The sequence below is a fragment of the Apodemus sylvaticus genome, chromosome 3, assembly GCF_947179515.1.
Source record: "Apodemus sylvaticus chromosome 3, mApoSyl1.1, whole genome shotgun sequence".
NCBI classification, from domain to species: domain Eukaryota; kingdom Metazoa; phylum Chordata; class Mammalia; order Rodentia; family Muridae; genus Apodemus; species Apodemus sylvaticus.
In genome coordinates this window covers 100670515-100694145 of record NC_067474.1, presented here as the reverse complement: position 1 = coordinate 100694145, position 23631 = coordinate 100670515, and the positions used below count along the sequence as shown (strand labels likewise).

General features: G+C 38.7%; 1 protein-coding gene across 3 annotated transcripts in view; it reads left to right on the top strand.

The window, feature by feature from the left end:
- Positions 1 to 23631, top strand: part of Mllt3 (MLLT3 super elongation complex subunit) — a 263839-nt gene that overhangs the window by 228251 nt on the left and 11957 nt on the right. For 2 of the 3 annotated variants that reach the window (XM_052176730.1, XM_052176731.1), the window contains exons 6-8: positions 16133 to 16208; positions 18075 to 18204; positions 20647 to 20746. In XM_052176730.1, coding sequence (XP_052032690.1) covers positions 16133 to 16208; positions 18075 to 18204; positions 20647 to 20746 — 306 coding nt within the window. Of the gene's footprint in view, positions 1 to 2721; positions 2842 to 16132; positions 16209 to 18074; positions 18205 to 20646; positions 20747 to 23631 lie in introns of those variants that run through there. The other variant, XM_052176732.1, reaches the window with a different exon arrangement.

Genomic DNA, 23631 nt, shown 5'->3' with positions numbered 1-23631 from the left:
CTACTATGTTGGAGCTTTTCGTTAAGTACTTTATTATAGGTTTCATCAGTAAATGAAAATTTTCATGACTTCCCAGTCTAAACCCACTTTCACTTCTGGGTGAAGTGACTTGACTATGAGCTTCCAAAAATCAACAAGAAGGGAAACAGATAACCTAGAGTGAAACCATCACACAGCAGGATCCCCTGACTTCAGAAGCCATGGGAAGCTTTACATGTAGCTGGGGATTGCTATATTTTCTATACTCCTTGAAAGTTAAATTTGGTTTGGCAGAGAATTTTTGGAAGTAGATAAGGTTCTGTAAGTAGAACCTTACAGTTTTAGCCAAAGAAAACAGGCTGTAGATTTGATGACTTTATTAGTGCCATATGCATGGCTTTTTGATTTTGAGGATTCAGTAAATGAATGAATTGATATGTATCAGAACTCTGTCATATGGAAAAGAAATCTTAATTTGTCTGTAGTATTGATACAGACGTAATTATCCAGCACCTGCATCCTGTAGATGGTAATTTAGGTTATATTAAATTTTAATAGTATATACAGACAGCATTAACAAGTTTGGGGATTGCATTAACACTGAGAATACTATTATTTCCTAGCTATATCACATTTGCTTCTGTTTATAACAGAATCTCCTACTAAGGGAACAGGTAGAGGATGACGCTAGTAATGTAGTTAAAGGAAAGCCAGAAAAAGTTGGGCAATAAGGATATCAAAGAATAAATTCTCTATGTAATTTCCATTTGTATATTTGTATGTTGGTACAGCATAGAGGAATTTTAATTACATGTGAGGGCTCACTCTACCTCAGAATTCCTCTGTAATACTTTTGTCAGTAGCCAAAACTACCCGGCAGATATTTCTGCCACCACACCATCATCATCCATCTGTTTTGTCTTTTTATTCACAAGAACCATTACATATGACAAAAAGTGCTCAACTTTATAAAACAGATGAACTTTCAAGGACATTATTATACTGTTAGGTGGATCCTATTCTTGATATACTTAGAGTCCCATTCTATACGGGAGAGAGAGCCTCTCAACCACAAGCCATGAGTCTCACTTCTCTTTCCTGTGGATTCTGAGTAATTACATGACCAGGCATTTCTTGCCTCTAAATGTCTTCTGCTTATCCTTTTCTTTAATATTTTAAAGTTTTATTTTATATGTGTGTTTTACCTGCATGTAGGTATGCCCACCACATGTGTGTCTAATATCCACTCAGGTCAGAAAGAGGTGCTGGCTCCTTCAGAACTGCAGTTAAGCATGGTTGTAAGCCACCATTTTGGGTGCTGGAACCAAATCTGGTTCTCCTGCAAGAAAGGTTAAGTGTTTTTTTAAGTGTTTAGCCATCTCTCCAATCCCAGCACTTACCTCTTTAAAGATTTAATCTTTGCATCATGTGTTTGTATAAAGTCCTATTAGAATACCCTATATGTGAGACATTGAGTTAGTTATTATATAAGCTTCCTGTTTGAGAAGTTGGACCAGTATAAAGAAACTCACTCTATTTCTTTGAAGTATTGAGCATATTCAGGAAAGGCTGTCGTGAGAGGAGGCAAGCAGACTCCAAGGTAACTTTTCTTGAATCATAATTTCATAGTTACTCTTCTTGATGATAAGAGTAGCTAATGTTTATCATTTGCTCCATTTTCTGCCCTCACCACTTTGCACTGTGTATATGCTCAGTTATCAAAATAAATTGACACCATGAAATTCCCTCCACCCCTTTAAAAATGAAGGACAGAGATATCCACATACTGTATTGCTTGACTGAGGTCACACAGCTGTGACATGGTGGAATCACATCTGATGCTTCTGCAGCCGGAAATCTGACTACTCTTCCGTTCATGCCATCTGTATGTTGACCTGGAGTTTTCAAAGTACCTGATGTTAAATTAAAATGTAAACCCATGCCAAATAAAACATAATTATCTTAAGATTGTTTGTTTTTTTTGTAAATAACGTGCACCTCTTTTATAGAGTGACTAGCCACATTTGCTTTCTGCTTCTTGCTTACTGGCATTCAATACCTGTGCACATTTATACCTCAGCAGCCTTTCTGGCATGGTAAGCAGGCTATTGTAATTAGTGACATCTATGTTTTCTCTTCTTATTTTCTAGTAAATAAGAGTTCTATTTTTTTAATAGGAACTTAAAAAGTTCACATTCAGTATCCTCACCTTTAATATGCTAAGTTTTATTTGCATATACAAAAAAGGTGATCATCTGTGGTAAATGCCCTGTTTATTGAATAGGGGTGTGCACTGCTATAGATAAGAGGGGCAGGTCCCACAGTTAAAGCAGTCATATGGCAAAGATCCTGGAACCCTTACTTAACCACGATTTTATTATTTTATTTTATTTCATTAGTGCAAACTTCATAAAACTACATTGGCAAAAATAGTAGATTTCCTGAAAATGTTGGTGTTGGACTTATTTTAGAAAATTGTCTGGAATTACAAAGCAAAGTGACTGAGGGTCTGGGTGTAGTCGGAGAGAGCTAAGTGTGTGACATCTGATCTCTAGCAGAACGCCTGCTCCTTGCACATACAGTAGTATCAGATAGAAGAGGCTGTTTCTAAAACAGTTCAGGGTGGATGTTTGCTTCTGATTAGCCTGTGTGTGCGTGTTGGATGAATGAGCAATTGCGAAGTCATGACCATGTGTTTGCTGTCATTTAAACTGCCAATCCAATCTAAATATACAGTGGGAGCCTAAGCAGAGTTCTTTCCTTTCAAGAGAATCATTGTCACAGCGCTCAGTTCCTTCCTGACACTTTTGAACTTGGACACGTCTGTGTTCCTGAGGGCTACTCTGTTTGGTTGTGAAAGAGGTGAGGATGATTTCTTTGCTTGTTCTATTGCTTGGTTTTGAAGGCCAGCTGTATATAGTTTATTTACCATGACCAATAATTATATAGGAATTTCTATGATGTTACACATAGGGATATATAAACAGGGTAAAGTGGTAAAGGCACAGATTATGGAAGAATATCAGAAAAAAATCACTCCAGTGTTAGACCATGAATTTGCATGTAGCCTGCCTAATCTAATTGAAACAAAATCTGAGAAAGTTTTGTTCATAGGCAGTATTTTATAGTAAGTATATCACTGTATGATGGAGATTTGATTCGTACTTTTCCCCCACAGAGTGAGTTAAGTACATGAAAAATCTCTTCCTCCTATAACTTCAGGACATTTATACACATTCTAATGCCATTGAATTCTTAAAATGAATATTAAAGAAATAAAAGCTTTTTTTCCCCTGTTTGAGACTGTATTGCTGAATAAATTCTCTTACTTTCTAAGAGATGCTAAGGTTTAAACACGCTATCACTTAGAAAAGAGTCTTTCTACTCAGCAAAGTATAATGCTGTTTTTCCTGTGTTATAATTATATAGCATATCACTTTAAGAAGTCACACTGCTTAGATGGTTTCACTGTTCACATATTTTTGTGTTTAAGAACAAATACTGCAAAACTTCACTTCCCAAAGAACTAACAGTCCTGTCATCAGCATTAGAGTAGTTAATAAAAAGTAGTTGTCAGTTAAATGTATATGGAAATTTTTTTCAATTCATATTTTAAAAGAAATATCTATAAATTCTTATCTAATACATATATTTTTATTTTAAAGGTTCTAAACATGCTTTAATGGAATTTAAGTTGACTTTCAGATAGTTTATATGACAAATACAATCTAAATAGTCACAAAATGTAAAGAATATGCATTCTGTGCCATTAGATCTTTACCAACAGACAATAGCAGTTGCCATTTCCCCCTACAGAAAGGTGAGTTGTTGGGTTATGTATTTGGACTATCAGAAATCATATAAATTAATCAACATAAATAGCTATATTCTGAAAATATAATCAAGGAGATTTTTCCCATGTGTATATGTATAACTTAATGTAGTCACATGATATCTAAATAGTTAATCTTGTACACGAATGGGCTACATAATTAAATATAAATGCTAATGCTGACATGTTTTTCTGGTGAGATGGAATGTGTTGGGTTTACTACATGTGGAGGTATTTAAAAACATAAAAGACATTTGGGAGTGTTTTGTGCGCATGTTCGCTGTTTGGTTTTGAACATTTGTTTCCTTTTGAAGTGCTTCGTTCTGTTGTGATATGGTAGGGAAAGCTCAGCTGACCAGAGCGAGTCATCAGAAAGGCTCACACTTAGTTTAGAGCAGTGAGCAGAAGGGACCCCTACAAAGCTGCTGTTTCTCTCCTTGCCCTCCCAACCCCAACCCATCCCCTGCAGTTCACATACTCAGAGAATTGTGCAGTCTGCTTGGCTTGCCAGGGCATTCATGAGAATAATAGTGTCAACAGTGTTGCTAGGTTTCCTCCATAGATTAGTTTAGATTAGTTTAGAAGGAAACACCACTTTTTAGACTAATTTAACCTTAAGGTTTTCAGTACCAAGCTTGCAGAGAGGGCACAATTACATACTTTACATGATTCATAAGATTAAAACCGGAGATGTTTAAGACAAAAAAAAAATGTTGTTTTCTTTGTTGTGTTGCTCTTTACACCGGATATTTTATGTGTGACTAGTAGCTTTGACCGTGTTGGAAAAAGTTGAAAAGGAATGTTATAAGCTGAATGCCAAAGTTGTAGAATACCACATACATTTTTGAAATATGTATGTTTAAATATACACTAAGGTTCATAGAGTTGAACTTTTTCTGAATGATTCTATAGGCACATATAAGAAATTGGCTTGTTTTGTGATGCCTGTAAATGGAGTTTGATTTTTTAAATCATTCTTGAAACACTGAAATTAAATATTTTTGAGGATCGATTCAGAAATGCTTCCAAACCATCCTCCAGGAAAGCAGAAAATCCTTTGGGTTACTGCTGTACTTGAAAGTGAGGGCTTTGAACCCTCATTAACTTGTCTGTAAGGAAGGTAAAATTGAAGCGAGCAAGAGAGAAGACCTCTAGCTGGTGTGGTGCTGAGCCACCATTGTTGAAGGACATCCTCTGAGCTGATTTCAGTTCCATTAAAAGAAAAAAGTCTATGTGGTGAGTAGTAACCAGTGGATAAGAGCAGAAAGCCCACGTGAATAAAGACCATAAATACTGAAGTCTTTGGGACAGCAGCCTATAAAACTGTCAAAAAGCATTGAGTAGTGACAAAAGAAGCTCAGAGTGACAAGAAGAGGTAGCTGCAAGGCAATGCTCCATATTCATGGATAGAAGACATTGTTTCATTTTCTTCAAAATAGAGTTTCTTTTTGGATTCAGTACCTGCTCATCATTATTTATTTGTCTTGCACGGAGTCAATGTGTTCAAAATCTGTGGTTAACTGTGTTTGCTGGTGGGAATCACAATGCTTGTTTAAAGATAGCTTGTTTCCAAAATTAGAGCCGTGATTCCTGAGACTCGTGTTTAGATCCATCAGGATCTACTTACTTGCTGAGAATGTCAAACCTGATGGCAGTGAGTGGGTGGGGCGTGTGTGTGTGTGTGTGTGTGTGTGTGTGTGTGTGTGTATTTTTAGGCAGATGGTTAGGAAGTGGATGCTGACAAGTGCTTTTTTCTCGATTTTTAAAATAAAGTCTAAAGTTCATAATTCTTAAATATTTCTCCCTAAGGGGAAAACATTGAGTAAATAAAAACAGAAGCATGCAAGACTATACTATAAACTGTTCTTATTCTTCTCCAATGCGGAGATTTAGATGATGACAGCCTTACTAGCCACACTTTAAATTTGCTGCTAGGATCGGAGAAAACTGAAGATGATAAAGCCTTTATTCTGAACTCCTGTTCTCTGACCCTGGCGATAGTTAGGTGACATTGAGTGACAGTGTTAGCTATCTGAATTCTATGTTTTACTGTATAAAGTTCAAATTTACAAGTGTGTTTGAGAGATGATTTCAGTAGATTTAAAGTATTGTCCTTCAAGTGTGAGGATTTTATCAAGTTAGGGTATTTGCTGTTCAACGTCCTGACTGTGAGAACGAGGCATGTCATTCATGTGAAGGGAGCAGATGTTAAAGGTTCTTGCCCCTGCCTTCCTAATCCCAAACACCCTTTAAGAAGAGAAATGTTCTATTACCCAAATAGGGATCTTTCTGATGGTGAGAAAAGGCGGCAAAAGGCAATAAATCTGCCTTCTCATTATAAAGTGCAACAATAGATTGATTTATGAAGAAGAGCAACTGTTAGGCTTATATAAGAGTGCGTGTGTGTGTGTGTGTGTGTGTGTGTGTGTGTGTAAGTGTAGGTTTTTCCGTCTCAGTAGCAGTCCTGCTATTCCTCACAGGAATCTAATATTGCCAATGCAGAATATGTGATTCTGAACTCTACATTTGTAAAGGGCTTCATGGAGAATAAATCAAAGGAATCCACCTCCTCGTGTTTTCCCATGAGAACAGGCTCCTCAATGTGCCAAGTTTGTGCTGTTTTATTTTTTATTAGGACAGAGCAGACATCTATAAAAATGTCATTTTGTTAAAACTTGCATTTTAACATAAGTTGAAGATATCAACTTATTTTATTAAGTTGAAGATAATATAAACATGGCATATTTAAATATTTGGCAGTTATAAGTAGTTTTCTTTCATATTACTACTTAACAAACAAGGTAGAAGCAGAGCATCATGGGAGACCATGCGGAAGATAATTGTATGCTTCTCAGGAATTTTGTAAAACACTTTATGTGAAAATTTTGTCTTAAGAAATTCTGTAGGCATTTTAAAATCTTTTAAATAATCTAGTGTCGCATAGTGATAAACTCTGTTAGGATATTTATATTTAATTGAAAATCTTAGAACTTTTGGAGTCCAGGCTGAACTTAAGCATAAGACATTGCAGAGTGGGAAAGTCTGGAGACTTGAGTAAATCATGCTGATGCCACACCAGCCCTGGAAAGCTATATGATGTGGTTGCAGTGTGTGTGGTGAATTAAGGGAGCAAAGGTGATGAGCACCAGTACGTTAGTGCCAGGCTTACTTCTCTCAGTAAACATACTGTAAGAGCTATACACTCCCTAGGTATGATAATACCCGTTTGCTAACCAACATATAATGCACAAGAAAGCACTTGTAAAACATTGAGCCTGAAAGGCAAGGACAATCACTTTCTGTTGTCCTTCTGGATTATCTCACACACATTTCCATAAGCACATGTGTGTACACTCATCACCCATAGAGTTTGGAAAGCTTTCCCCCATTAGCAAAAGTAAAATGAGTCAGCATGTTGATAAATACATTGATACCCTAATTAGGAAGATAAAGGGTATAAAGAATTAATCCCTTGAAACTAGTAATAATTTTGGCTATATAAATTTATGGTGAGAAAATATTGCATTTTATACTTGGTTATGATCAGACAGTTTTAAATCAATAGTTCTTCCCCTACCCCCCCCCCCCCCGGTGTATTTTAGTTATTTAGGAATTCGAAGTGTTCTGGAAATCACAGAAATATGCTCTTAACAAATAAAATGAATTTGTAATGTCACTGCCTTGATATTAATTACATGCTTCATATTTAATGGGAAATATCCCATAAGATAGTTCAAATATTAAGACTGATGGATGTTGGTTTAGGTAGTGGTTTACTGTAGTTCTGCTAGTATCGGCCAAATGCTCTATAAATGTCCAAATATCCTCATGGCCCCTGTTCACTTGGCAAATTTGCAACAATCTCCTAGGAATCCTTTTTCCTCTTTTCACTCTTTTATGGAGCATTTGGCATTTTGTTACTTGTACCTTTTTCTTTTCTAACCATCTTCAAACTCCAGGTGGGGGTGAGGACTTGGGAGGCTACACACACACACACACACACACACACACACACACACACGCATCTCTAGCATTACACTTAAGCAATATGTTTAATGTCTAGTGTAAGACTCTGCAAACTCTTTGCTCAGATGTTTTGGGGCATGTGGCTGGATGTGGTCTGTTTCCAGGTGAGTTTTCACACTCCTAAACCTCTCAGCAAGTGAGGATTCTTAGCTTGTAATCTCTTAGAGCACATCTGGCACATACACCGCCTTGCAGCGACTGGAGGTTTTGAAACAGCACATGTTCTGACTACAATAGTCAGTAGCAGCCTTCAAAGTAAGACTGGTGACGAGAGATAAAAGACTTGAGGCTCTTCTGCTTAAACAGAGGAAGCTGAAAGAAAATTACAGCCATCCCTAAGTGTGGAAAAGGGTCTTAGAGAGAGATTTATAGACCCTTGTTACCCAAGGCCATTTTGTTTCCTAATGAGATTTTGTGTTCTCGGACAGGGTGTGGGGAGTCAAAGGATGACAACATTTAATAATAATAGCGAAGCTGATAATGAGGAAGACAGCAAGTGCAGTTTTTAAAGTAGAGATGCTTCAATACAAAGCCAGTTAGCTTAGCATCCAGGATAATTTTTATATCTGAAAGTTGAAAATATAATAGAAATAAGGACTTCTTGTTTCACCAGCAGTTACTTAAAAGAGTAATTCTTAGTTTCTTGCTGTGTTATCAAAAAATGGTGGACACAATAGCATTTGATTATGTAACAGCGCAACATGAAATGTGACTCTGGCTTAACAGCAAGCTCATTTAAAATTTTAAACACAAACGAAGAGTCTGCTGGGGCCACAGACATGACTAAGTGATAGGCGTTGTAGCTTCCAGTGGCCTTTTCTTAAGCTCGTTGTGTTTTCAAAGACAATGTAGTTAATGTTCTGCTTAAAACATTTGTTCTATTATGTTACAAGATTTTGTACTGTAGAGTTAGGGAAATAAAGCACATTACCTTTGAAGGTGAATAATGTTGTACTTTATTGTCTGATATAGCCTCCTAACCAGAGCCAGTGTCAAGAACATGGTGGCAGCTCAGAGTAAAGAGTTTCCTGCTACTGAGGTTTCTGGCCAGGACTCTCATGATTATTTGTTGGGTAAACGTGAGAAGTCACTGACTGCAGTACACTAAGTCCTGGAAGAAATGTTTGCTTTTACCACTCCTTTGCCTTGGGTGTGGATCTTTAGATATGTCTTGTAGATAGGGAGAGATTCTTTCACAGTGACCCAGAAAACTGCCCTTGACACTAATGTTATGTGTGTTCTGAATGTTGCTTTAATTAATCTTTTATCAAAGTTACAGGTGTAACAAAAAGAGTAGCGTAGAGAAACCAGAACAGTTGGCAATCATCTATGTAAAAATCACCCTGTGGTCACTTCACTTAACTGCTTCAGCATCGTTGGTTAGAAGATAATATTAAAAATGCCTTGTTATTTTTGTCCACTTGACCCTTTACCATAACTCTATAGCTCAAACAATAAATTTCATGGAGCCTGGAAGAGCTTTCATCTTGTCTTGCAAATATACACCATCTTGCTTGGGAAGAGACTGGGGTAGGGGTCATTCTCAGATACTTCTTTCAAGGAACCTAAACTCATCATGAGGACTCATAGTTATGACATCATTATACCTACCAAAGGCTTTGTCTCCAAAAACTGTAACATTAGAGGGAGAGCTTCAGTAGATCATGGGAAAGAACAGAGTTTAGTACACAAACCTGCCCTTCCTCATATAAAACAAATGAAGCAAAGAACATGCCAGAACTACAAACAGATATGTTAAGGAGTAACTAGTATTTACTCAGTTATTTTTATATATCTCCCTGTAATAAGATTCTGATCCTTTTAAAAGCATTTTATTAAAAATTCTTGTTCCTATGACTTTTTTACAACTCATTGTATTAATCTTAACCTAAGTCATTTGTCATTTAATTTTGGCCTTTTCATTTACTGACATAGGTATCTGAATGCATCATCCGGTAGTGTAACCAGTAAGATCCACTTTGCTCATACAATGCAGAACACTCCTGTGGCTGTTTAAAAATGGATGTGATGACACTACTCTTTAAAATTAACCATATATTTGAAAAATGGGTGTATAATTTTCAGCTTCTTATAGAGGAGAAACTGCATGAGTTAATCTTTTTTATGTTAAGCCTAAAGGTATAGGGTGATTCATTTTTAATGGAAGGGTGAACCAGATAAAAGCTGAGTCTTCGGTCAGTTGTCATGAAGGGAAGTAATGCAGTGAAATAACACTTTGTTCTTTATTTAACATTTATCTTCAACATTGTCTTTCTGGGTATTTGTGCAATGAAGAAATTATTTTTATTGTGGGATATGAATTTTCTTTTGTTACATGTAGTAAAAGCTTTGTATAAAGCAATGGAATATATCTGAAATATTTTCTGGTTAGTTTGTATTTCCTTTTTGTTGTTTAAAAATGCTTAATTTTATTGTATTTTTTCCTCTCTTCTCTGAAGGTCCCCTACTTCCCTTTTCTAAGTCCTCATTGTTATAAAGATCGAAGTTGAAATTTTGTTCATAAATGTAGTTGTCCAACAGGACAAAGCGAGTAATGTGTGTTCTCCAGGAGGAAGTCTGTGCAAATCCCTCCTGTGCTCAGACGTAACTTCTCAGACTTATAAGGGTTTTCCTATTTGCCCTGGACATAGGCAGTCCTCTGTAGAAAACCACCACCATAGTTTTTCAGTGGTGAGGAGTATATTGCCAATCATGATAGGTCCATGGTCTCAGCAATTGTACAGAATGGTCTTGTTTTCAGCAGTAGTGAAGTTTTTGGCCTCTTGCATGTAAGCACTTATATAATGGCAACCAAAGTTTGATAATCCAGGACATCAACACTTTTTTTTCCAGTGAGGAGAATTTTGAATTTGAAAAACGGTTATCAAATTATCCCACACAGGAAGGGATAGGGACATCATTAGCTTCCTTATTTTTATTTTTTTGGTATGTTACTCACAGATTCATGTGAACACAGATGAGCAAATGGATTCAAATCTGCCTTGGGGGGGGGAGGGAAGAGGGAGAGATGGAGAGGGAGAGGGAAAAGGAGAGGGGAGAGAGAGAGAGAGAGAGAGAGAGAGAGAGAGAGAGAGAGAGAGAGAGAGAGAGAGAGAGAGAGAGAGAGAACGCAAATCTGCTGTTTTATCTTGGGGTCCTAGAAAGCTTTTTATGCCCAGTTTATGGTTTTTGGGTTTTTTTTTTTTTTTTTTGGTTTTTTTTGGATTTGGTTTTTTTCTAGACAGGGTTTCTCTGTGTAGCCCTGGCTGTCCTGGAACTCACTCTGTAGACCAGGCTGGCCTCGAACTCAGAAATCTGCCTGCCTCTGCCTCCCAGAGTGCTGGGATTACAGGTGTGCGCCACCACCACCCGGCCAGTTTATGTTTTTTAATCAAATAATAGCTTATATAATTACCTTTGATTTGTGGGGTTTTTGAGGGGCTGGCAAATGTGATTTTTCTTAAAATATAAAAAATATGTAAAGTAACCTTGATGAGATAGATAAGAATATCTGTGTCTTCTGGTGGCAAAAGGACTTTAGAGTAGTTAACATAGAGTTGAACTCTGTCCTAGTCAGTTCGTGTTCAAGGTCTGTAAGGGTTAGTTTTTGTCAGGTTAATATGAGTTAGAGATAACTGAAAAGAGGGAACCTCAATTGAGGGGTTTCCTCCCTCAGATTGGCCTGTGGACATGTCTGTGGGATGTTTTCTGCATAGATGTGGGAAAGCCATTCCATTGTGGACCATGGCATCCCTGGCAAGCAGTCCTGGGTTGGATCAGAATGGTATCTGGGTAAGAACATGAGTCTACAAACAGTGGAGCCAGTAAGCGGTGATCTGCCACACTCTCTGCTTCAGTTCTGGCCATTTGGAAATGTGAGATGATAAGATAAAATAAACTCTTACCAAAGTTTCCTTTGGCCAACATTTTATCCCACAAGAAAAAATAATCAACCACCACATGAATGATCTTAATAATGTTTTTATTGAGTAACAATCAGATTCTGTCACAGTACATTCTTGAAGAGTCCATTGAGGAGAATATAGGAATGATCCCTATGGATAGATTAACACTTCTGTTTTTTTCATGATGTATTTACTTTTTGTGTGTGTATGTTTGTATGTATGTATGTATGTATGTATACCTGCACATGAACATACTACTGTACTACTATATGGAGGACAGAGGACAACTTTGTCTTCCTTCAGCTAGCACCACCTTGGTTTTGGAGACAATCTCTTATTGTCATGGAATGTAGCGGGAAATATTAAAGAGGATTCCCCACCATGTAATAAGGATACATGCTCTACTATGTTCATAGCAGCCCTATTTATAATTGCCAGAAGCTGGAAAGAACCCAGGAATCCCTCAACAGAAGAGTGGATGCAAAAAATGTGGTATATCTACACAATGGAGTACTATTCAGCCATTAGAAACAATGAATTCATGAAATTCTTAGGCAAATGGATGGAGCTAGAGAACATCATACTAAGTGAGGTAACCCAGACTCAAAAGGTGAATCATGGTATGCACTCACTAATAAGTGGTTATTAACCTAGAAAACTGGAATACCCAAAACATAATCCACACATCAAATGAGATACAAGAAGAAAGGAGGAGTGGCCCCTGGTTCTGGAAAGACTCAGTGAAACAGTATTTGGCAAAACCAGAACGGGGAAGTGGGAAGGGGTGGGAGGGAGGACAGGGGAAGAGAAGGGGGCTTACTGGACTATCAGGGAGTGGGGGGGCTAGAAAAGGGGAAATCATTTGAAATGTAAATAAATTATATGGAATAAAAAAAATAAATAAATAAATAAAGAGGGAACTCCCCGCCAACCCTCCTGCCCCGCCAGGCCTTAGCCCCAAGTCCCAGTCGTCCTTGAAACTGCAGCTGAGCTAATGTCTCCCAGCTAGCTCCTCCAGCATCCCAGCTATGTTTCCTTTCCGCCATAGTCCCAGTAACCACAGAATGTAAACAAAGAATATAGAAAAAAAAAATAAGATGCCAATTTTTAATGATAAAGGTCTTATCTCAATTTCTAACCTTTAGATAATCTAACATCTGATTTTTTCCTCTTGATACTCAACCTCCTGAGCACCACTTCTCTAACTTGTGTGTCCTCTGACCTCCGAACTCCTAGCTCCGCCTTCTCCTTCCTGTCCAGTCTCAGGCCCTCTACTGTCTCAATGTGATTGGACAGGAAATATCCTGCATCAATGGACCTTGCCAAACAGGCTAGACTGATAAGCAAGCAGGTCCCAGGGATCTCTGTCCCTCTTCCCAGTGTTTCCATTACAAGCCCTGCTATCATGGTTTATTCTTAACAGATTTAATTTTTTTTTCATTTTGTGTATGTGTTTTTTTGTCTGTCTGTATCTGAATATGTGTGCATGAGTACAGGTGCACACATAAACCAGAAGCATTGGATCCCCCGAAGCTGGAGTTACACACACACACACACACACACAGATTTTTTTTTAACTATTTGCCTTTTTCACATAATTAGCAGTTGTGGAAATGTTAAGTATGTGTATGGGTAAGATGCTAAAAGTTTGCTTTTGGCATCTGCATAATGCTTGAAATGGAAGGGTCAAGATCATGGTTGGTAGCTGGGGAGATGGCCACTGTCTTCCCTAGTTTGGTTGATTGGTTTGTTTTAGAGACTATGTAATTGTGGTTGGCCTGAAACTAACTGTGTAGACCAAGCTGGCCCCATCTACCTGCTGCTTCCTCATACATGCTGGGTTGTATGTATGTATCACAATACATACAGGCATGTGTCCTGACATCCACCCCTACCTTCTTACCCTAGTTAATGTCATTTTCAGCCAATAGTTAGATAGTGTTATTCTTTAGGTCCAGTGCAGTGTCTACTGGTCGGGCATTATGATAAGGAAACTTCTCTTTTGCTTCCAAATAGTTTCTAGGGCAATTAGAATAATACCATTTGCAGACACTTTTCATGGCTGGAAAGAGCAATTTGGAGAGGGGATAGAATACTCCTTGGGCCCTGAGAGAATCTTGTTACAGATGGGCAGTGCACCAAATGTCCCTTATGTTATGTAGCTGGCCATTAGGCTCAACCACAGAAGAACCACCTAACAGAAGTGAAGAGTTCCTCACTTAAGCATTTGTACCTATAAACCAACTGTTTTGTGGCCTGCAAGGAGTGATGTGCAGGACACAGTACAATTCTCAAATAAAGAATGCAGTGGTGAAGAGGTGGTGAGCCGCCTGCTTCTCATTAGAGGTACTGTCTGGCTCTTTTCCTGCAGAAGGAGCTAGATTGCTGACACCTGTTTTCCCATCCACCCTGAGGATGTAAAGTGTGCATTAGAAATGACCAAAAGTGCTTCCTCATGCCCCAATCTAGGGAGCTTGGTACTGCTGCAGGAGGGGGGTGGGGTGGGACTCCTTTGTTGGGAGGGGACATGAACTCAGTGGTGGGGAACTGTTGTGCACACTCAACTGGGATCATCGTCTTCATTTAGTGGATTCTGATTGTGCCTGTACTTGTACCCCACCTTGGATTATGCCATTGAGCAAGAGAAAAAGAGTATGCATCCTGCACATGGGAACACCTTGCATACTTCTGTGTTGCAGTAAATCTCCAACCCAAAAAAGCTCGGTCAAAGAAACCACAGCTCAGTTAATTGGAATACAAGCCTTTATTTGAAAGGCTAAGGTGGGGAGAAGATTCACAAGGCACCTGTATATATATATGATCCACTCCTCCTCCGCAGCCTCTCCTGGGAGACCTGAATTAGCATCAAAATACAAGACCGGGACTATCCACACCACATCCCCCTTTCTGTCCAATTAAAAGACTCTTTTATCTCAGATATAAATTGAGTACAACTATTACCATTTTGTAATTTATAAGGTACAAAATAGACCTAACACCCAGTACATCATTTTTGTCAATTAAATGGGACCTCTGTCATCTGTCCTAGCTTAAAAGACTGATAATTCTACACCTGACTCTTTCCACAATCCCATGTCTTTCAGCAGCTGTGGTGTTTTGTTCATTAATTTAAGGTTAATAAAGCACTATGTATTCTATCTTTCGGGGTTCTTGTTGATGCCTTTTGCCTATTAAGCATCTCCCTTAGAGTTCGATTAGATCGCTCCATAATCACTTGTCCTGTACGATTGTGTAATATGCCTGTAACATGTTTTATATTATCAAATAGCATAACTTTATATTTAAAAAATATGAGGACATTAAAAATGGGTAGAAATGGTCCATTCTTACAACCAAACACATCGATTTTATTAAATTACTTAAGCATGAACTTAGTCTTAAGATACAAAACTCAAGTATATGGCTGGTGCAGTCAATGTCTTGCACATTTCTTTCCATACATCTGATGTCAACCACCTTTAAGCATCATAAACTCATTTGTAAAAACTGTTGAGCCAGTGGAATAGCTGCTGCCTTAAGTCCCAGCCAAGGATGGTCTGCAGTGTGCAAGGCACCATGCAGCAGAGGATGGAGGACATAGCAAGAAGCACATGAGTTTTAAGGTGCTGGCTATCTACAGCTTATATGGGGAGAACACAGCATGAGGACTATCTCAGAGTACCCCAGCATACTAGGAAGAAGATACAGCCTGCTTCGTAAAGGTGTGAGTGGTTTAAGAAGGCAGAAAACTGAGTTTGGATGTGTTGGATGTAGGACTTGTTCTGGATACAAAAGGATGTGATCGTAGAGTCAGAGGTGGCATGTGTGTGTGAGACTGTTCCTCTGCTAATCTATAAGCTGTGAAATTGAAGGATATGTCTCTTCTTTAAATACTTGTCTGTGGGGCTTGGGTGTTATGAATATTGGCCTCTCTTTGTGATCTTGTGGTAAGTGGGGTTAGTTGGTTTGTGGCCTTGTTCCAGAGTGAAATTAACTGGCTCATAAAGTGATTGAACTAATGACCTTGGCCTCATTACTACTATGTTTGAACCAGTTTACTCAATCAAACCTTGTGGAAAGGACAGTGAATGTATCCCTTAGGAGGTCTGTACAGGGGTGAGCAGGGTGAAGGCTCCCTTCACTTAGCACCCAGGGGTTTATCTTTTCATCCTTGACATTTTGTGTGTTACTTTTATCTAATACAAATAAGGATATCAAAAAAAATGACATCATGACTCTCCTGTGTTAGTTTTTTTTAACAAAGGAATGTGTGTGATCATTTTTCTTACATACCATCAGACTTTTTGTAGAGGCATTTGAGGTTATTTTCATCTTGCATATGCTATATCCCATACATGTACTTATGATGTTTTTTTCTTCTTCTCTGAAGTCAGAGCAACCCAGTCCTGCCAGCTCCAGCTCCAGTTCCAGCTCCAGCTTCACGCCATCCCAGACGAGGCAACAAGGTACCAACAGCTCCCAGGCCAATGGAACCATTTCCCATAAAACATCCTAAGGAGCTGATTTATACCTGTCGTCTACTGTTCTATGATTTGAATGATAACTTGGCTTTTACGAAGTCGTGTTTATTTCCCCCAGGAATGTACTTGAATATTGTAGAAAGTGCCCCCCTTCCCAGACCCTCCCATCAAATTCCCATTTCACAAATGGATTATAGATACAACCCACTCCAAGGTGTTCCCAAAGGAAATACTCCAGAAAACCAGCCACAGAGGTGCTGGCCCAGTCTCCTATTATTCACCCTTGGACATCTCTCATTTATTTCATTTTATTCTTTATATTTTAGTAGACCTTTTATACAAAAGTATATTTACTATTTTTAAATACATATTTCTCTACTTATAGTTGTACGTTAACCAAAATTCTGCTTACATTAAACCAGAATATATAATGAAGCACATTTTTAACGTGTGTGTTGTGAAATCTCCAAAAGTGGGCTCTGTTTTATTTTTACACAATAGAATGGTGTCAGAGAGTAACATGTTTTCTAGTATCATACTGAACATCACCATTCGTATTGACCAAACTGAATTCCAAGTGGCTGTGTGTGCTTTGAAAGAGGATTAAATTGTTGTGTGTATTTGGACTAAGGCTAAGCTTCCAAGAAAATATATAATAAAAGACCATGATAGTTTAGGCTATTCAGAAGTCTTGTTTCATTAACTTTCAAAGAAATAAGCCCACAACAAAAGCAGAGGTCTGTGAGCTTGCAGGGAGTCAGTGCATGCTTTAGAACTGAGTACTTAGTGGCAACTCAAATAGTCCTAACATAGATTAATTGCCTAATCCAGAGCAAAAATTCCCCTTTCTTGATTGCCTTCACAATCTTCTGTTAAGATTAAAAATAGTTTTTTTTATCATATACTAAGTAGTAAATGGAGGGGAAGTCAGAGTCACGAGTGTGTATGTGCAACTGTGTCTGGTCCTAAATAAAATTAGTTACAGCTTCCCCACCTCCTCCATGTAATACTGGATACCTCCTGGATCTTCTGGGCACATGATTTATTACATAGTCTTATTTATGCTAATACATGCTGATATTTTGCCAGGAATTTCTTAAAAAGTAAGATGAAAGTTGGCTACAAAACATTGTGCTGCAACAAAATTTTCTGTCCAAGATCAATAGGAAAATGAGAGATAGAACGTTACATCATGGAGCTGAAGGACTTTATAACCTGAGCGCCACTGAAATGCTTGCTTGACCTGAAATTGACCTTGAAATAAAAGGAGCAGCTAAACCTTAATAGATCAGAAACTACCACACAAAGGCTGCATTGCCAAGAACCAGCTACAACCACAGTGATTTATTAGTCTCAACTTTTCAATACATGGATTAACTTAACAAACATCCTGTTTACTAATAGATCTATTTTGCCTTTGCTTGTGATTTGGGGGTGGAAGGATAGGAAATAAAATTACACAGAAAGATTCTTTTAAAAACTTTTTAGATTTACTTTATTTTCTATGTACGGGTGTTTTGCTTACCCATAAATCTCTGCACCTTGTGAATGCCTGGTGCCTGAGGAGGTCCAAAGAGGATGTTAGAATTCCTGGAACTGGAGTTACAGAGCTACTGTGTGGGTGCCGGGAATCAAACTCAGGTCCTCTGAAGAGCAACAAGTGCTTTTAAAAAGCACTGAGTCCAGAAACTGTCTTGACTGCAATCAAAGTTGCAAAAAGTTTTAACTGTGCAGGGTAATGACTGTTCTTAGCCAGAGGTCACTGCGGTAGGCATTCCAGAGTGTCTAATATGATCAAGTAAGTGTGTTTGAGTGTTTGTTTAATTTTCTGTGGTTCATGTCATTACTCAGGTCCTTTAAGGTCGATCATGAAAGATCTGCATTCTGATGACAACGAGGAGGAGTCTGATGAGGCAGAGGACAATGATAATGACTCTGAGATGGAAAGACCTGTAAATAGAGGAGGAAGCAGAAGTCGCAGGTAAGAGAGTCCCTGAACAGAACCACCCTGTCACTAGGTAAACCACAAAACCCAAGGCAAAACCTAAACCGTGGCAGCAAATAGGTTGTAGCAAAGTTTGTAGGTCTTAAAGCCCTGGGTCTGATCCTCAGCACCTGCCTATAATCATAATATTTGGGAAGGAAAAGCAGGAGGATCAGAAGTTTAAAATCATCTTCAGCTATATATATGAAGTTTGGGCCAGCCTGGGTAACATGAGGCCCCATCTCAAATGGGGGAGGGTTATAGTCCTCTGAAACAGGTATGTTGATGTTCACTTTTACAAGAAACCAGTTTTCCATTTTCCTTAAAAGAAGAGAGGATTCCCTTCAAAACCTTCATAGGAAGAAGCCATGTCAGAAGTCTTCGCTATCTGAAAGTGTATGCCATATAGCGAATTCATCTGAAGAGCTACAGTAGACCTGTTGCTTTGGGATGGGCGTTCCCCATGTGAAGAGACAGCATCTGCCGCCAGTAGTTAGAACTACATAATTGGCTCTAGTGAATTATGTTGTGACCTAATTAAAACGAAATTCACCTGTGTGTATTTTCCAGCAAATAAATTCCTGTTAAGTGTGCTGACAATTAAGTTCCTTAAGTAGCTTTAATGCTATGAGGCATAATTCTACATTAGAAGATGGTAATTCATGTCACTTAGAATTAATAGTCAACTTGAAATTGCTTTGAGGATTTTGTTTATCGTGAGGAAAACAAATAGGCATGAACACTTTAATGTGTTATGAGAAGAAAATATGAATCTACTCGAACTTCAAATCCAATTACATTTATAATATATTACAATAAATCTTTACCCACTATCTGTTACTGTGTAGATGGCCCTGAAATACCTAAGACAAAGGAAACCCAAGGGGAACAGACTGTGTGTTCCCTAATTGGTGTTTCACTGTTGTCCTTTGAGGCAAGCTGCCCATCCACAAAATGGAAACCCTATCAGACCCTGCAGTGACTCTACCTTACAGAGCTAGACTCAAGACATCTTCCTGCACCTTGGCTCCCAGTGCACCTACTTGCATTCATTTTATAGAACCCTTATAGACTCTGCCATAGATGCTGTCTTCTTTGATCTGACAAGAAAACTGGTAGGTCAATAGGAGTTGAACCTTGCTGTTTAGGAACTAACCTAGCCAACCAAAACCCAACCACTGGCTGCTATCCAATTTAGTTTATTGAAAACATACACACACACACACACACACACACACACACACACACACACACACACACACACACACGCACCCTATTTATGTAATTTTCCAAGTTGCTGTTTGGCAGATCTGGTTAGCTATTTGTTACCCACTTTCTACCCCATCCAGAATCGATGTGGGGTGGAATCACACATATCACTCAATTGTCAGTTGTCTGATGTGAATGTAATCAGGGACACGGCTTTGTTTCCCCACCTGACATGTACTGTTAGCATGACGGCTCCACGTAACATTTGATCTTCAGAGCACTTGTGCAGTCTCAACTGTTTAATCAGTTTAAATACTCAGCCTTCCACTTCAGCTGAGCAGCGTTTGAAAGCAACGCTTCAACAGAACACTTCATTAATGTAATTTAGTTAAGAAAAACAAGTTCCATCAGTTTTTGCTGAAAGGACGTCCCAACGTGTCCCTTTTGTTTCCTATCTTTTATCACGTCTGTCTGAATGTATAATAGAGTGAGGATGTGATTGCCTATTCAGAGTGAAAGAAAAATTCTGCTGATTTCTATAGCATTTGCTATCTCCGAGGAGAATATTATATCTGGTTACTGTATAACCAGAGAGGGAGCAGATCCTGAAGTGCCTTACTAAATGAGGGCATACATTCAGATGAGCGGAAGTAAGAAAGAACCTTCTTTCTAGCTAGGAAAGTTTCATTATATTCTAAGAAGAAAAATAGGGAGAAAGTATTTTTATTGTCGCTAGATGCTGAGAGATACTTTTTCTAAAACAGTGATGTATGAAATACAGTTTGTGTCCAGAGTGTTGTTCTAGTACATGATTGTATCTGTGTCTCATAGTGGAGACGTCATTGAATCGTAACACAGTAGGAATGATAAATGATGCTCCTAGAATGGTAGGTAGGCTTCCCACAGAAGCTCAGGAGGTGGCCAAGCACTGGCCTTGAGTCACATTACCAGGCTTTGAATCTTTGAGCATCCATTTTATATGTGCAATCAGAGTTGGGGACATATATGTCTAAGTCCTGGTTTATTCACTTGCAAAGCTGGGGACACTGAAACACATGGGCAGTGGAATCACCTGAGGTGGTTCCAGATACACGCAAGAACCGACAGACGCCCGCAGTTGTGTGTTAAAATCAGCCTTTCCGTGCCAATGTTCGTGGTTGTTGCTTTTCATAATATTTGTCTGTCATCTGTCTGTGGCGGGGCATGTGACTTTTCAGTTTCTCTTCTCAGGGTCAGCTTGAGTGACGGCAGTGACAGTGAAAGCAGCTCCGCCTCTTCCCCTCTCCATCATGAACCCCCGCCGCCATTATTGAAAACTAACAACAACCAGGTAAACTCGGCTTTGTACTCAGCAAGATTCTGTACTAACTATACATGGTGACCATTTTTGCCCAGCATGTAAATGTTTCACCTCTTAATTGTAAACTAAATTCCTATTTATTTGAAACCAGTGGGAATCCACAACAGGGTAAAAGCAGTTCTGTGTTTGTAAGATGAGTGTACTTCATGAGAGGTGTGGATTAATAGACACAGGAAGACATGGTGACACAAGATGTTGCCCATCATTCCTAACTTCTGTGTATTTTATCACTAAGCAGTAAGTAGGTGACTCAATTAGACAGAACAAGATTTTTTTTTTGGCTGAGCCTGCTTTGACCGGGAGGATGTGCTTTATGTGCCCCAGTTTCTTCATTAAGTAATGTTAGCCCCCTGCAGGTTATTGGAGGGATGACAGTGTGTGCAAAGGCACAGCATCTGTTTGGCACTCACTGTCTGCGATTGTTTTATTTTACCTGCTCAGCCTCCATTTCTCATTCAAGAGAAAAGCACTTGGGGGTGCAGAGAATAATTAACAAAATAAAGAAAAAGTGATTATCGATATACTACAAGTTGAGCTAAAAGAAAAAGTATTATATTCTGAGTCAACTCAGAAGATAGATATTTGGACCAGGTCTAAACAGAATTCCGAAAGCCATGATAAAGAGCTAGTATTAAATGAGTGAGATTGGGAAGTTTTCATTATTTACTAAAATAAACCTTTTTCAAACATCATGAATATTGGAAAAGTCCCATTATGCATTGAGTAGATACTCATTACAGTTATTCTTATCTTTTTATGTAGGAAGATTTCCTATGACCTCTGCAATAATTGCTTAATTCAAGTTGCCATGTGATATTAACATGAAAATTAAAGAGTTACATTTTCTAAAATTGTTCTATTTCATAGGTGCCCTACTCTTTAAAATATCTTGCCCCTGAATTAGTGATCTTTGTTTTAGTTGGAAAATGGCTATATTACAGTTGTGAGGATATTTTCTTTCTTGTGCTTTGAATAAAGAAGAAAAACCCACTTAAAATTTAGAATTCATCACTTATAAAGTTCATCTGCAACCTAAATCCTCCAGTGTTAGGAACTGCATTGTTACAGCTTAGCTGTAGTCCATGGCCCACGGAGTCTTGGAGCCAGTGTCTTCATTCTCTGTCTGGCTTTGCTGTTATAGCCTGTCCTAGCTCAGCTCCAGCTCTGCTGTCTGTTGGCCATCTTGCTTCATAGCATGACTGGCTTCTACCACAAGGCAAGAAAAGTTCAAGAGGAAAAAGATAGAATTAGGACCTTGGCATAGTTTATATCAAATCTAACCTTATAAAGGCATTGTTTCTGCTTCCAGGAGACAGCATATCAGAATTAGGATTCTTGCAGTAGGAATGTCACAGTGTAGGCACATTGGGCACTCCCTTGTGCTCTCTCCAGTCTTCTTTAGTATGTCTTTCAGGTACTGTGATCTGATAGACTGCCATGTAAAAATGGCTCTGACAAGCTCTTATGTCGCCTTTCCTGACTGGATGGGCAAGCTGAATGGCTGGTTCTTGGGAAAAGTATAGAGTCTTTGTCAAAATTGTTACCTGCCTAGAAAACCAAACCCAAACCAGAGAGTATCACCTATGTGGAAGTGTAAAATATGCTTTCTCTCATTAAATAGTATACTCTATTGTCTTAAATGTTTATTTAATACATGTATCTTCTCACATGCACATCATCATCCCACCAGTGATACTCAGTTGTGCATCACTTTCTCAGGGTACCCATAAGCATAAGAACAAAGTGCACATGCTCTCACTATCAGCCAGCCTGGCGTGGCCGTTCATTATGTGCAACTAACATGTTTAACCCCTCATACCTGTGTCTTGAAGCTTAGAGAAAGAAAGGGGTTTTGAAACGTTATTCAGGGATGATTTTTAACCCCAAATCACGTGCTGTGGGGTCAGGCGTGATATGATCCCTTTTAGTCAGTGTTTGAAGACATTAAAAAATATCACTAGTACTGCTGTGCTATGGAGCGTGAGCACCAAAGCCCAGAAGGTACTTAAATTTCATCCTGGAATGTTTTTAGTATTGTAGATGAATGTGGAAAGGAGAGAGCTCACTAGACAGCTCACGTGTGCAAGCATGGGGTAGTATAGCAGTCTCCAAACTTTGAGATAAACTTCAAAGGATGAAGAAGACAGGAAAGGCCTGATTTTAAATCTCTGAGTTTTAGTCTTCATACCCATTGACTGTTCTATTAGTCAGCTTTATATTGCTGTGACAAAATAAGGCCCCTCCTTAAAAAAAAAAAAAAGCAAACAATTTTAAAGTAAAAAGGTATATTTTTGATCACTGTTTCAGAGGTCTTGGTTCAGGGTCACCTGGCTCCATTGTTCTGGGTCTATGAAGAAGCAGAGCAACATGGTGGGATTTGTGTGCTGAATCCATGGAAACAGGAAACTGGAAAATGTTTCACGTGGGCATGAAATAAGATCTAACCTCCAGGGACCCACTGTCTTCAAGCAGATTCATTGTCTAAATGTCTGTCAGTTTCAAGCCTATCTATGGACTTATCTATTGATTAAGACAGAGCCCTTATGAGGTGGTCACTTTCTCAGATCCCTACCTTTGACACATTCTGTACTAGGAACCACGCCTCTGCCACAAGTGCCTTTACAGAACATTCTAGTTCCAAGCCATAAAACTGCCTCTTCCATACCTGATACTGATCTTGCGACTTTGCGTGGTTTTAGATTCCATAGAAATGTCTGCTGCCTCGGCTCCCGTCTCCCACGGTCTAAGGAATGGATAAAGTGCTGGTTGAGCCAAGTATTTTCTAAGTACCAAAGAAAGAACCCAGCCACATGCCAGCAAAGCAGAGAAGTTAATAGAAGTGTCATTAGGAGTTA